Source organism: Podarcis cretensis (assembly GCF_951804945.1).
Source record: "Podarcis cretensis genome assembly, chromosome: 12".
Taxonomy (NCBI): domain Eukaryota; kingdom Metazoa; phylum Chordata; class Lepidosauria; order Squamata; family Lacertidae; genus Podarcis; species Podarcis cretensis.
In genome coordinates this window covers 29,969,231-29,985,263 of record NC_137181.1, presented here as the reverse complement: position 1 = coordinate 29,985,263, position 16,033 = coordinate 29,969,231, and the positions used below count along the sequence as shown (strand labels likewise).

The window sequence follows — 16,033 nt, the reverse complement described above, 5'->3', positions numbered from 1 at the left end:
TTCCCACTGCCCAGAATTCTGGGTTTCCCTAAAGGGCAGTCAGCGGAGGGTACAGCTTTTATAATAGCTGAAAATGCAAATAACTCCTGGCTGTTTGAATTCAGGTTGGATGTGGATCGTGTGCACAAGTCTGCAGAGGCCAAGCTTAGCTGTAATTATTTCCATTGCTAGTTTTGCTTCCTTGATGCCGGAGCCCACTCCTCCCGCCCAACGGCTCACAAGTTCAAAGGGGGCCACTTGAGATAGCAAGCAGCTGGGGCTAAAGCTAAGGACGAGAGGGATGCTCCCAAGAGAGAAGGGCACATATTTTGACCACAGAGTTCCATCCCGGCCCCCATCCCTCCCCTCCTGTAGCCTAGAAAATGATTGATTTTAGGGCCAGATGGGCTTACCTCCAAATATTATAAGACATTGAAAGACTATTTGATACATCCATTAATGGAGGTTTGCAATGAAATTATGGAGGGGAAGAAGGCACCGGAGTCGTGGAAAGAAGCTTTCATCACATTGATACCTAAACTAGAAACTGAAAAGACACAACTTAAGAATTACCGCCCCATCTCCCTCCTAAATGTGGATTACAAAATATTTGCAGACATTTTAGCAAGTAGATTTAAAAAAGTCTTAAATGAAGTAATTCACAAGGACCAGGCAGGCTTTCTCCCAGGTAGACATTTGTTTGCAAACACAAGGAACATTATTGATATTTTGGAACTCCTGCAAACAAACATTAATACAAAAGCAGTTTTGATATTTATAGACGCGGAGAAGGCCTTTGATAATATCTCCTGGAAGTTTAGGAAGAAAAATTTGGAAAAAATGGGAGTGGGGCGGGGGTTTTATAATGGGATAGAGGCAATTTATTCAGAGCAAAAGGCAAAACTGATAGTCAACAATGTGGTGACAGAAGAGTTTAGAATTGAAAAAGGAACACGACAAGGTTGCCCTATATCCCCTTTGTTATTTATATCGGTCCTAGAAGTGCTCTTGAATATGATCAGAGGAGACCGGTGGGTGGAAGGTATCCAGGTCGGAGCGAAACAATACAAATTGAAAGCATTTGCAGATGACCTAGTTTTGACCCTACAGGAGCCAGAGCCCAGTACTAAAAGGGTATTACAACTGATTTATGAGTTTGGTCGAATGGCGGGATTTAAACTTAATAAGCAAAAAACTAAGGTTTTGGGAAAAAAATTGACTTCTTCAGTGAGATACCTAGGGGTAAATATAACAGCGAAGAACAGGAACTTATTTAAAGACAATTATGAAAAATGTTGGTCTGAAATTAAAAGGGATTTAGATGCTTGGTCAAGACTGAAACTTTCTTTGACAGGACGTATTGCTGCAATTAAGATGAATGTATTGCCAAAAATGTTATTTTTGTTTCAAACTTTGCAGATTGTGGACAAAATGGAGTGTTTTGGGAGGTGGCAGAGAGATATTTCAAGATTTGTCTGGCAGGGCAAAAAGCCCAGAATTAAGTTTAAGATATTAACTGACGCTAAAGAAAGAGGGGGATTTGCCCTGCCAGACCTAAAGTTGTATTATGAATCAGCAGTTTTCTGCTGGTTGAAAGACTGGCTACTTCTTGAGAACACTGATGTTTTAGATTTGGAAGGATTCAACAATGCGTTTGGGTGGCATGCATATCTGTGGTATGACAAGGCTAAAATACATAAGAATTTCAAGAACCATGTTGTCAGAAAAGCAGTATTTAATGTCTGGCTGAAATATAAAGACTTATTGGAAAACAAGACCCCAAGGTGGTTATCACCAATGGAGGCTAAGGCTGTGAAAAAACTCAATATGGAGGCCAAATGGCTGAAATATTGGGAAATAATAGAAAAAGATGGAGATAACTGGAGGTTGCAGAGTATGGAGAAAATAAAAGATAAAGTGCGAGATTGGCTACATTATGCTCAGATTAAAGAAGTTTTTAAGTTGGACAAAAAGGTAGGATTCCAGGTGGAAAAATCAAAGTTAAAAACTGAACTGTTAGAACCCAGCTCTAAGATACTTTCAAGAATGTATAATTTGCTGTTAAAATGGAATACACAGGATGAAACGGTCAAATCAGCCATGATAAAATGGGCACAGGACTTAGGGTACAACATCATGTTTGCTGACTGGGAAAAGTTATGGACCACAGGTTTGAGATTTACGGCATGTAATGCCTTGAAAGAAAATATTATGAAAATGATATACAGGTGGTACATGACCCCAGTCAAGCTTGCAAAGATATACCATGTGTCTGATAATAAATGTTGGAAGTGTAAAGAAGCTGAAGGAACATTCTTTCACCTCTGGTGGACTTGCCCTAGAGTGAAGGTTTTCTGGGAAATGATTTATAATGAACTGAAAAAGGTATTTAAGTATACCTTCCTTAAGAAACCAGAGGCCTTTCTCTTGGGCATTGTTGGTCAGAGTGTGCAAAAGAAGGATCGAACCTTTTTTATGTACGCTACAACAGCAGCAAGGATACTCATCGCTAAAAGCTGGAAAACTCAAGAACTACCCACACTGGAAGAATGGCAGATGCAACTGATAGACTATATGGAACTGGCGGAGATGACGGACAGAATCTGAGACCTGGGAGAAGAACTGGTGGAGGAAGACTGGAAGAAATTCAAGGACTATTTACAAAAACATTATAAATTGTATGACTGTTAAGAAAGATGTAAGATTAGCAAAAACATAGCTTCAACAAACTGGTTATAAAGAATATAAATTTAAATTCAATTGGAAGATGAAAAGATAAATTTGGGATAAGTAATATTTTATGATTAAGCTTCAATAAGAGTATGTTAAACCCCAAAATTTGAGACATTAAATATTGGAAAAATTATATTATATGAATTACATCAAGTTAATAATTTGCTGGTAAAATTTATGTTTAGAAAGCAGGAACAAGAGATGTGAGGAAGTCCAAAGTTGAGAATGAAATGTGGATAATGGAAAATATGATGTTATTATCTATGTTTTTTATTGGTTATACAAAATTTAATAAATATTATTATAAAAAAAAGAAAATGATTGATTTTAGGATGGAAGAAAACATGTACTTGTCTGGGAACATTTTTATCCTCCTTTTCAGTCAAAGAAGGCTCCCTGAGAAGCTGAGCAATAAGATGGTCCCTGTAATCGGACTTTCCATTTAAAAGATGTGACATGAAAGAAAAGGGGATTGAGAGGAAGAAAAAAAAATAGCAAACTCCAGCATTAGTTATTAGATATGAATGATTGACTTTATGACTTCCGGTGCACCGTGATCTCAGCGCAAGCAGGGTTCTCACCGGGAGGGAGAACCCAAGCTATTTTGAAGGATAGGGGGCAACTCCAGGGCGCGGAGACCCCCCCCAAACCCTTCTGAAGGGTGTTCAGAAGGGCTGGTTCCCGACGTGGCCAGAGAGCGACCAACCCGGCTGCCAGGTAGCCTCGGAAGAGGTGAAGAGTGCGGCGGTGAGGTTCAGCGGGTCGAGGGAAGCCATTACTCACCTTCAGATAGCGAAGCCCTGTGCTTGCAGGGAGAGCGGTGTGCTTTCAGTTTAAAGGACTCCGAACGCAAAATACTTGGATTTCTGTGGTTAAAAGAACAAGGAAGTCTCGGAGCAACAAAGAGAGGTAAACGGAGTTTAGCTGACAGCCAAAATCAACTTAAACGCAGCATGACACCAGTGCGGGAGAAAGTGAAAGTGAGTCGCCTTAGCAGTTACGTTGTTTCTCCTTAAGTATCTTCCCCCATCAGAAAAATACGAATGCTACGCGGAAAGAAAGGAGGGAAGAGGAAGGGGCCAGAGACAAAGTATCGGGACTCGGCGTTCTTGGTGAACCGGAGGGCGTGAAGAGGAGAAGGGGCGTTTCTCTATCTCGGCGTTAGAACACAAGAGATAGCAAACTCGGAAGAGAAAGCTCCGCCACCATTAGGAATCTGTTGTGCGTGGGGACGGTGAAAAAGAGGACAGCTATATATATATCTATATGGTGACTCATATGTATATGATCTCTACCTTTCCTCCCTTGGTTTGAGACTGGGACTTGAAATTTGGGGATTTCTAACTTACAGGAAACGCTAAGAATTTGGGGAAACAAGATGTCGACACATTCCAAGAACGCTAATAGTTAGAGACTTGGTCACCTCTAGCGATAAGATGGAGTTTGTGTGACTCTCGACCGACTTCTTCCCTCCTGCTCTCCTCCTTTCCCTTCTTTTTCTCTATTTGTCATTTTGTTCTATCTCCCTCTTTATTAAGCCCCCCCGTATATCTACCCAGTAATACGGATTAGCCTGATTGAAGGCGGGAAGAACACCTGGTATTGAAGCACCCCGCGTTGAGAGGACAACTTTGTAGCAAGAACCTTATACTGACTTTCTATTTAGACTTTTCGGAAACATATATACATAAAGGATTGGTAACTTTGACTAGTAATATTAAAGAAAGTAAGTGGATTTAAGGAAAACGGATAAAGCGGGAGGTACAAAGGAAGGTATTAGAAATAACTACGGTGGGAAAGATACTATCTGGGATTGGGGGGGGATATAAGTGTATAAAATGTCACTCACCGGGGAAGAAAGGGACGAATGGTGGGACTCCTGGGGATAGGAGGGGTTCTAAACAAGAGGTAGACTTCAAGTCAGACATTTTGAAGATGTTTGCGGAGATCAAACAGAGCCAAGCCAATTTAGAGCATAAACTAGAGCAGGTGGATAATAGGATTGGGAAAATGGATAAAAAAATAGATGAAACTGTTAACGAACTTAAGGGCCAAATGAAAGAAATATTTAGGAGAACGCAGCTCACGAAGGAAGGATTAAAGAAGACAAAGCTGGAACTAAAAGATATCAAAAGGGATAAGGAAAGGATTAAAGCAGAAGTGATGGATTTAAATAAAGCACAGGAAGAGATGAAGGATATTATAGTGATGAATGAACTGAGGCAGAGGGAGATTAATCTGAGGTTTAGAGCTGTGCCAGAGACACAAAATGAAAATATTAAAGAGAAATTGATAATGGAGCTAGCGGAATGGCTGGGTTTACCAGCGGAGGAAATGGCCAATAACATACAGAACGCATTTAGAATGCGCGTTAACACAACAAGAGTAAGAAAACTCACAGGCGACTGCCTGATTACATTTAAGGACAAAGAAATGAGAAACAGGATTCTTCAAAGGAATAGAGAAAAGAGGTTGAATATAGATGGGAATTATATAATTATTTTTAAAGATGTCCCAATCAGATTACTTAAACGAAGAGACTCTTATAAATCTCTGGTACAGGCATTGAAGAAAAATAAGATCGAGTTTAGATGGGAATTCCCAGAAGGGGTTTCATTTATGTATAGAGGTAAAAGACATAGATTATTAAACCAGGAAGAAACCGGGAAGTTTCTTAGGAAATATAAGGAACTGAGAACGGAAGCGAATGGAACCGGGGGTGCAGAGGGAGGACTACCAGGAGAATCAGGAGTAGGGGAGGAGGAGGAGGGGGAGGAAGCGGATTAGACGAAGAGGCAGAGGAAGAAAAAGAGGATTTAGGGCACCTATAAAGGAAAGGATAACGTAAAGAAAAGTTAAGTGAAAGGTCAGTACTATGGGATTAAAAATTTGGAATTGGAATATTAACGGGATGAACGATAAAAAACTGAGAAATAAAATTGAGCAATATCTGAAAAAGAAGAATTTGGACATCATTTGTCTTCAGGAAACGCATGTAGCTAGAAGGCATAGAAAAGTGCTAATTAATAAAAGATTGGGAAATGAATTTGAATCCTCAGATAAGGAAAAGAAAAGAGGGGTGGTATTGTATATTAAAAATAAGATGGAAGCTAAAACACTATTTAAAGATGAAGAGGGGAGGATGATAGGGGTTAAGGAGAAAAGCTGGTGGTAGTAGAGGTATATGCCCCAAATGGTAGCAAAACCGAATTCTTTAAAAAATTAGAAGAGAAGCTATGGGAATATATGGACCAAAAAATAATTCTAATGGGTGACATGAATGGCGTCATCTCGTTAGAAGTGGATAGACTTAGGGATGGAGCAAATAAAGAAGGAAAATTACCAAAATCCTTCTTTTCAATGGTAGAAAACTGCAACTTGACGGACATCTGGCGCCTCAGACATCCATTAGATAAACAATTCACCTACCATTCTGAGCCCAACCAATCGATGTCACGTATAGATCAGATATGGGTTTCAAGTGAATTATGCCCAAGAACCAAATTAATAGAAATAAGACCGAAAGTAATTTCGGACCATAGTCCGATAGAGCTGGAACTGGAAAGCTTAGAGACAAGAACCTTTAGATGGAGACTGAAAGACTATCTTCTAGATGACCAGAAAATTGTCGAAAATGCAAGGAAAAAATTGTCAGACTACTTTGCGGACAATTGCGATAAAGGAACAAAGATTAGCGTAGTATGGGATGCAAGCAAGGCAGTAATAAGAGGATACTTTATCCAATGCTACAAACTCAGTTTGCTACTATAATAAACAGAGAGGTGGAGTGGAACATCAAAAAATTGAGACAAAAAAATTTTGAATTTTCAAACAAACCAGGTAAATGGCTTGCCTGGCAAATCAAAAAAAGGAAGGAACAAGGTACAATAAACAAAATAATAGGGGGGGGGGGAAAGAACAGATCCCAAAGGAATTAGGAGTGAGTTTGTTAACTATTATAGAAGTCTGTATAAGGATAAAGAGAGAGTTGGGTTAAGGAGAATAGAAAGATTTCTGAAGGATAAAAAGGTGCAGAAAATCTCAACAGAGGATAAGCAAAGACTGAATATACCAATTGGAAATGAGGAGATAGAAGAAACAATTAAAGATTTAAAGAGGGGTAAAGCACCAGGTCCTGATGGGTTCACTGCTGGTTATTATAAAGAGATGAAATCTATCTTAGTGGGACCTCTGAAGGAGACTATGAATAACATCTTAAAGAAAGGAGAAATCCCTGGGACTTGGAAAGAAGCATATATTACGTTTATCCCCAAACAAGATGCAGATCCAACTCAAGTCAAAAATTATAGACCAATTTCATTGCTAAATACAGACTATAAAATATTTGCAGGAATCCTTGCAAGAAGGTTGAAAAAGTTGTTATCAGAAATTATTCATAAGGACCAGGCGGGATTCCTGCCAGGTCGGCAGATGAGAGACAACACAAGAAGCATAATTAATATGTTAGAATATCTATCTGTTAGGATTGACAAACAAGCTATTATGATGTTCGTGGATGCTGAGAAGGCATTCGATAATGTGATATTGACAGATATAAAGGAAAGGGGGGGCTTTGCCCTGCCAGATTTAAAGCTGTACTACGAGGCTTCATGCCTTTGCTGGATAAAGGATTGGGTAAAGTTGGCAAACACGGAGCTACTCGATTTAGAGGGCTTCGACAATAGATTCGGCTGGCATGCCTATTTATGGAAGAACAAAAGGAAAGTACATAAGGGATTTGAAAATCATATTTTTAGAGGCCCGCTAATCGAAATATGGGAAAAATACAAAAACCTGTTAGAGCCGAAAACACCACATTGGCTATCACCTCTTGAAGTAATGAGCATAAAGGCTATTAATATGAGAAGCAACTGGGCAACATATAGCCAGTTGTTAACTAAGGTCGATGGGAAATGGAAGCTAAAACCGTATGAACAAGTAAAGGAGTATGTCTATGACTGGCTACACCATCTCCAGGTGAATCAGATGTTTAGCAAAGATATTAAAGAAAGAGGATATGCAGAAAAAGATTCCAAATTCCAAACGGAGATAATAAATAATGAAGTGAAAATTATATCTAAGATGTATAGGATGCTGCTAGACTGGAACCTAGGCGATGAGGAAGTTAAATCAGTGATGATTCGCTGGGCAAGGGATGTAGGTCATAGCATACAATTTGAAGATTGGGAAGAACTTTGGAAGGAGGGGCTAAACTTTACGGCGTGTATAACGATAAAGGAAAATGTCATGAAGATGTTTTATAGGTGGTATTTAACACCGATGAAATTATCAAAAATGTACAAGGTGGATAAAAAGTGTTGGAAATGTAAAGATGAGGAGGGCTCCTTCTACCATATGTGGTGGGAGTGTGGAAGAGTGAAACAGTTCTGGGAGAAAATATACATTGAATTAAAGAAGATCCTAAAATATACGTTCAGAAAGAGATCAGAAATTTTCCTGTTAGGGATATTAGGGCAAGAGATAAAAAAGGAAGACCGTAGAATAGTATATTATGCAGTTGCAGCAGCAAGGGTAGTACTAGCCCAAAAGTGGAAACAGCAGGAAATACCAACGGTGGAGGAGTGGAGATCTAAGCTGTTGGACTACGCAGAGCTGGATAAATTAACAGGAAAAATTAGGTATATAAGAGACCAAGTGTTCATCAAGGATTGGGGAAAGTACATGGATTATCTGGAATGTATTAGTGAGGGACAAACAACGCTAAAGGGATTCAGAGACGCACTGTGAAAGACTATGAGTTATTGTGCAAAGCAAATAGGAGACAGAGATAGGTACAATGACAATACAAGCAGAGAAACGCATGACTCTGATTACTGCTTCGAATGATTTATGGACAAGCTGAAGGAAGTCTTGAAAGGGATGGTTATGTAATAATGTTGATGGGAAAATTATAAGTTTGTGTATCTCTTACTTTCCTATTTTCTGTATGGTCCCTGTAATCGGACTTTCCATTTAAAAGATGTGACATGAAAGAAAAGGGGATTGAGAGGAAGAAAAAAAAATAGCAAACTCCAGCATTAGTTATTAGATATGAATGATTGACTTTATAACTTGTTAGTCATTAGCCATACACAAGAGTAGACCCATGGAGGTTAATGGGTGTGACAAACTCAGGTTCATTCATTTCAATGAGTCTGCTCTGGGTGGGATTTAATTGGCTACCATTCAGAGTTTTCCCCCCTAATGACCAGATCAAATGGAAACAGCTGGAGAAAAACAAGAGCCAAAAGCTGCTGGTCTCTCAGCAGGGTGGGTGGTGGGTCCTGCTCCCCTTCCTTCCCCCTGGGGCAGGCTGATGGAATGACTGCTGCCAGGTGACACTTTGTGGATGGAGGTGGCTTCTTTGAAAAGCCCTGCTTCCTTTCCTCTTCTCTGCTGCAGAGCGATATTCCAGCCATTCAGATACACTTTCTCATTGTGGTTCGAGGACCCGACCCCCGCGAAGTAAAATGAAGACACAGGGACACGTGATATTAGGTTAATGGGCTAGAAAAGGCCACAACTTTATTGATTACAGCAATGAAAAGGTATTGGCTTAGGCATTGGATCGCGAAACAAGTGGGTTTATTCACCAGGGGTTCATCACCTGTTGATGCTAATTCAACTATAGGCTCACCCCTGATGTCACCGAGGGTCGTGCCATGGCCTCCCGCCAAGCAGGCTTCGGACGGAATACACGACCGCCAGATTCCATTAACGGAATACCCCTAGAAATTGAAGGCATAGGCGATGGCCACACCTAGCACTTCGACACACCACAACACATTATTCCAATGCCTAACCTACCCACCAATACCACCAAAAAGTTGTGACGATTGCTATGAGGTAGGCGAAAAAACCAAAAAGCCTAATGCCAAATGGAAAAACTCCTACCAGGCCCCCCGGGCAACCGGGGCGACCAACCTAAGGTCCATAGCAAGGCCAATGACCTAAGCCCTAACTCAAAGGGAGTGGAGGGTGGGTGACTCGCCCAGGACGACAAAGAGAAATGAGGCCGGGGGGGAGGCTGGCACTGCAGCATAAAGGCTGCTGGACACGCCCCCCATGGCACCTGGTTGGACAGCCACCGGGGGGGGGCGTGAGTGCCAGCCAGGTGAGCTGGAGGCAGGGGGCAACGCCCCCTGCTAGGAGCGGTGCTCGGGCTCCCGTCCACAACCACTCCCCTCTCTTTCAGGGAGGAGAGTCTTTGTCAGAGACTCCATTCCCAAACCAAGGCATTATTGCTAGGAGAAAGAAAATGATCTTGCATGGTCTGAATAGCAACTTAAAAAGAGAGAAGCTTATATTGATGTCTGTTCAAAATATGTTTTGCGATTGATCTGTTTTAAATCATCATGGCTTCCTCCCAGAAACTTTGAGATTTTTAACTTTCTAAGGGTGCTGAGCAGCTTTGTTTTCCCCTTCCTTCCCTCCTTAGAGGGTAACAATCCCCAGGAATACTTTCCCTGCTCAGATGACAACAAACAGGGGAACAATGGAGATGGGGAGGAGCAGAATTGCTCTTGTAGGTCCTTTCACAGCCTATGCTATGTACAATGTTGTGCAGGCTTTGTACATGAGATGAGGAACCCTGCAAAAAACAAAAACAAAAAACAGCAGCCTCACCAGCTACATTTTGAGAACCTTAGCGTGTGCAACTGTACAGGGAATGGGTTTGGGATTTGCTACCATGGTCCTGTTTCCCCCTTTGCACATTCAGCTAAAGCTGCTTATATTTTGAGTGCAGTGTGCTACATGATGCTGAATATTTCCCAACATAGATCTACTGGACCAGGCTTTGCCAACTTAGTGCCCACCAGATGGTTTGGACTGCAACTCCTATCCATCCCTGGGGCAGAGAGGAGTTGTAGTGCAAACCATCTGGAGATGACTAGGTTGGCCAAGGCTGTGGTAGCCCACTGACAAACCCTAGTTTCAGGTCAGAGATCTGAAATGGACAGAGCATGGAGGAGCAACCAGTAAAGGGGAAATTTAGGCAAATCTGCCTAACACCTATATGTACAGATAACAGCAACCACAGCTGCGGGGAGAGAGCTAAGAAGTGTTTTAGTGAGCCTTGGCTGAATCAGAACTTGCAATTAATCTTTCTATTTTTGTTTTATTTAAACAGGGGCTAGAAGGCCCTTTTGGCCCAAAGGGACCGAGAGGACCTCAGGTAAGTTTATTTACAACCTAATTCTATGTGAAGATTATTATTCGTTTGCATTATTCAACTCCAGGGGACATTTGGCTTGTGATGTGTGGATTTCTTTGGTGGTCAATCTGTGCCCGGGCTATACTTCAGCAGAACTAGGTGGCACCTTTTCCTGTTCCATGTGCAAAATATGACTGGACTGATAGCAGTTGAACACTTGTGATAGAACAGCATCTTCCACCACACCACACCCAACTCTGTCTTCCAACATCACACACACACATCACTGTACACACAGGTCTGCCCTACAACAGTTCACCACCACTGCCTGCCCGGCATCATCTGCCACTACATTCTGCTGAATGGTAGAGCCAGCCCTACATTGCAAGATACATGACTGAATGGCCCTTTATGCGAGTTCCTCCCTCTCCAAAGCCTGAAGAGATGCAGCCTCTGTACGTTTATCACCTCACTGTCTTGTCTGTGAATGCATCAGTTGTTGCTTGCTGGCATTCCCTGCTCTGTCTCAGAACTAACTTGAATAGAAATGTCAAGGGGATGAAGTTAGTGGACAATTAAAAATTAGTAAGTCACCAGGGCCAGATGGCTTATGCCCAAGAGCTCTTTGAAAACTCGAAACCAAAATTATTGATCAGCTAACAAAAATATGCAACTTAGCACCACAGTGGGCCTCCTTACCAAAAGACTGTAAGATAGGTAGATAAACGCCAGTTTATAAAAGGTAGGCGGAGCAGAGCCAGGAGATTACAGACCTGTCAGCCTAACCCAGGCATAGGCAAACTTGGCCTCCAGATGTTTTGGGACTACAACTCCCATCATCCCTGACCACTGGTCCTGTTAGCTAGGGATGATGAGAGTTGTAGTCCCAAAACATCTGGAGGGCTGAGTTTGCCTGTGCCTGGCCTAACCACATTTCTTGGAAGCAATTGTTAAAGTTCACCCCCCTCTCCCGCAATAATAAGTAAATATGAGAAGAACAAGTCATGCTGAAGACAAATCAGCATGGCTTCTACAGCTGGAAAAGGAGAAGGAGAGTAACAATAAAAAATCCAGTGTCGTAGTGTTCTTATATAACTCTATAGCTGTAACAAAAAAAAAGCATATTGTGTCATTGAGTGAGGCACATTGTGTGATGATCCAAGATATGATCATTTCCATGACAGCACCGTGAGGCTCCTTCCCTTCTGGAATATGGTTGATGGCATCTATGTCCATCTTTCAATGACAATTAAAAGCGTTTTTATTCTCCCAGGCTTTTAGTGAAAACTGATGGGATAAATTCTGTTGGCTATATCTGCTGTTGTAATGCTACTGGAATGATTTTGGTTATTGTTGCTGTACTTTTGTGGGGGAAGGTCTTGTTAATGGCTGTTGACTGCTGTTCTACATTGTGTTTGAGTATACATTCTCTGTGTGTGTTTCTGTCCCACAAACACTGTTAGTAGCTTTTTAAATTGGTTTAAATTTGACTAAGACAGAGCAGACACACTGAAATTAATTAAATAGACCCATTGATTACAATGGGTTTACTTTGAATAACACTTGGTGAGATCAAAATAAAAAAAATTCTTCCAGTATCACCTTAAAGACCAACTAAGTTAGTTCTTGGTATGAGCTTTCGTGTGCATGCACACTTCTTCAGATACCTTCAGACACGAAAGCTCATACCAAGAACTAACTTAGTTGGTCTTTAAGGTGCTACTGGAAGAAATTTTTTTATTTTGTTTTGACTATGGCAGACCAACACGGCTACCTATCTGTAACTTGGTGAGATATAACCCATTGGCACCTACCATGGAATCATCAAAGTGATGGATGGGATATAAAGGCAAGCAATAAAAATAGATAAAACTTATTTGTATCTGAAGATATATATCTGAATACCAGATACGGGAAACAGCAGGAGAGGGCCATTGCCTTCACCCCCTGCTTGTGGGCTTCCTGGAGGCACTTGATTGGCTGTTGCTAAGAAACCAGATGCTGGGCCTTTATTCCAGTAGGCATCTTATGTTCTTATATGGCTCAGTGGCAGCATATCCTTTGTATCCGAGGAACTCAAGCAGTGGAGAACTTTGTGCTGTTCTGTTCTTGAAATGTACAGCTTTCCTTCTGTGTGCTTATTTTTAAAAGCTGTCATTCTCAAGGGGAACCTGCTATCAATCTCCTCCTTGTCACAGTGTCCTGTTCTGCAGCTACAGTGCTGAGCTTAAAGTAGAACTGTGAGAACATTTTTGACTTCTCTGGAACTGCTGAACCCCCTCCCTTGCCAATTCTTCAGCTTTTCTTCCAGTAGAAAAATGTCTAGTATTTCTCCATAAATGCTTTGTTGTGATCAAGAGGAGTTCCCATGGTAGAAAATCAGACTGCTACTGAACAGCACCAGTGATAACGTCAGGCAAGACTTAAGCAGGGATTTCCCGGAAAGTTTGATGAGTTCTTCTTATAGCACTGTTGTATAGCTATGTCCCTGAAATACCACTGAAATTGAAATTACAGAATCATAGCAAGGCTTGTATACTTTAGCTGTAATCTGTACATCTGTAATGTCTGAACACCCTATATTCTTCCTGGAACTGTCTTCCTGGACATTTGCACGGCAGCTCATTCTGAGACTGCACTTGTTGATGTTAAGCCATGAGAAGTCTCCTCCCACAAACCGATATTTCACCCCAGAATCTGATTCTCTCCCCACCCACAGGATAGTTCTGACTGACAAGAACATTTCTGACAATGTACATACACAGTTTTCTTCTGTAAATACTGAAATCTTTGAGTGTGCAAGCTCATGTATTTAGAGATAGAGGAGAGGGTTCATATATATTCTATACATGTCTGCATGTACACATCTTAGTATTGCCTTGACTGTAATATTATTTTGCTCTGGCTTCTTAACTGATCACATGTTATTGGCTCCTTCTCACTTGAAATCCTTCTGGATGTCAATAAGACAAGAAGATAGTAATAAGATATTCCAAGAAGCTGAATGTTTTTTAGCCAGATTCCAGCAATTCCTTCAAATTCACATTGAACTCCTGGGGTTAATTGGCTCTGGATACTATTCTTATTCTTATTATAATCCCCCCCATTTTATATTATATTTATTTCATCTCAAATGTAATAGGAAGATTGGGGGTCTGTATTGAAAGGTACTATCAGTGTGTAGACCACTGGCCTGTGAGCACTCCAATTGGAGAATAGCCTCTACCAAAGGCATCATGGACTTTGAAGAAGCACGAACTCTGGACGAAAGGAAGAAACGAGCTAAAAGGAAGGCACGTTTGGCAAATCCTCACCGTGATCAACTCCCACCCAGAAACCTATGTCCCCACTGTGGAAGGATGTGTGGATCCAGAATTGGCCTCCACAGTCACTTACGGACTCACTGTTAAGACTGTATTCATGAAAGACAATCTTACGTGGCTATAAGTGATCACCAAAGAAGAAGGTCAGAGTCAGCTGGAAAGTTCCCCTGAACTAAGAGCAAGGGAATAAAAAAGTTTTACAATGAAAATGAATATACACAGTTATGAATTCTCTCTTATTGCAAGGATCCACACACATATTTATTTGTGTTTATTACTGAGACCGTGCCTGAGGTTATGCATAACATGCTTATTGGTAAAAGTCAAAATTCTCCTTTCTTTATCTTTCTAAAGGGAATCAGTGGCCCTCCAGGTGAGCCTGGTCCAAAAGGCATTCAAGGAAATAAGGTAAGATGTACCCTTTTGCAAGTGGGATTGGCAACAGAATGTTGCAGAGTGGGAGTACAGGCTGTAACAGTTTTATGTGCGTCCAATATGTGCATGACTTGAAGCATTTTTTGAAATTTGCACTTCCCTGAAGTGTGCTGTGCAGTTCTCTCACCAAGCAATGTGCATAAAAAATGTATCATATAAGGGAAAACTGCTCTGGTAAAAATATGTATATTAGGCAAACTTGAGTGCGAAGATGCATATATTAGGAGAAATTCACACCAAAATGCTGATGGATTTTCATGAGGACTTGGGTTTGTTAAAAGTGGCACATTCTGCTATCCCTAGATACAACTCTGTGTATTTCCCCCATGCCCCGTAATTGCCAATCATTGGCACGCCAGCATGTATCAATATATTTATTGTGCTACTTGGGTCTCTTTCAACATTGAATAGCTAAATATTTATAAATGCCAGGACTAGTGTTAACAATACTATTTTGCACTTGACTGTCAAGACGCGGGAGTTTTCATGAATGCGGCCTCTATTATACTGTATGTGGGCGTTCATTATGTGAAACATCCTGGCCTTGTTTCTGAGGCAACCAGAACATTTGAAGATACAGAGGAACTGCTATATGTGGAAAGTATTTGTGACAGTAAAAGATGCTGGAATCTTGGCCTCACACAGGCTTTTTCCTTGCCTTGAATTTTCTCGTTCTTTGTTTGCTGTCTTTCGTACAGATCGTTACTGTGCCATCTCAGCAGACAAAAAAAAAAAGGGGGGGGGGAGAATAAATCACACACGTTATCAGAATCTTAAGCTTTTCCGAAACAGAATGTATTTTGATTATAATATTGATTTGATGTGAGTTTTGGGGAGCACAGACCACGTGCAGACAGGAGGGGAGGGGAAAAAAACCTCAACTTTTATTGGTTGCGGTCATGATAGCATAGGGCAAAGAGCCTGCTATAAGGCTGCCCAACTGATGGCCCTTGCCTCCAGCTCTCCTGGATGGGAGAGCAGAAGGGATTTGCTTGGGGATTAGGGGGCCATCCTGGCACAAGCCATTCTGAAGGGCCATACCCACAACCTGGGTGTGTGGTGACCAGCCTTAGCCCTTGGGTTCTAGCTGATGCCTTGGAATAGCCCCATCCAAGGTAGCTTCAGCATCACCAATTGCCCTTGCGTCTCTTTGGCCAATCGTCTGTGATGCTGTGACACACCAACAACCTGTCTCCCGCTCATTGCACCAGTAGTGGGTTTCATTTTATGGGGTGAAACTTAATTTTTGCAAACTTTTTCATTGAGGGGTCTTTAAAATATGCTTTTCAATGTGGTGAATTCAAACCTGCTATCATTTTTGTGACTGGACAACATTTAGCTTGGCAAATATACATTTGATTCAAAAGCACATAAACTTGGTCTCGGAAAAACCAAAGAATTTAAATTT

At 41.2% G+C, this 16,033-nt stretch overlaps 1 protein-coding gene across 2 annotated transcripts in view; it reads left to right on the top strand.

Moving 5' to 3' along the window:
• Positions 1–16,033, top strand: part of COL28A1 (collagen type XXVIII alpha 1 chain) — an 82,587-nt gene that overhangs the window by 16,012 nt on the left and 50,542 nt on the right. For both annotated transcript variants that reach the window (XM_079948159.1, XM_079948158.1), the window contains exons 10-11: positions 10,844–10,888; positions 14,545–14,598. In XM_079948159.1, the coding sequence (XP_079804285.1) occupies positions 10,844–10,888; positions 14,545–14,598 (99 nt within the window). The remainder of the gene's footprint in view (positions 1–10,843; positions 10,889–14,544; positions 14,599–16,033) is intronic.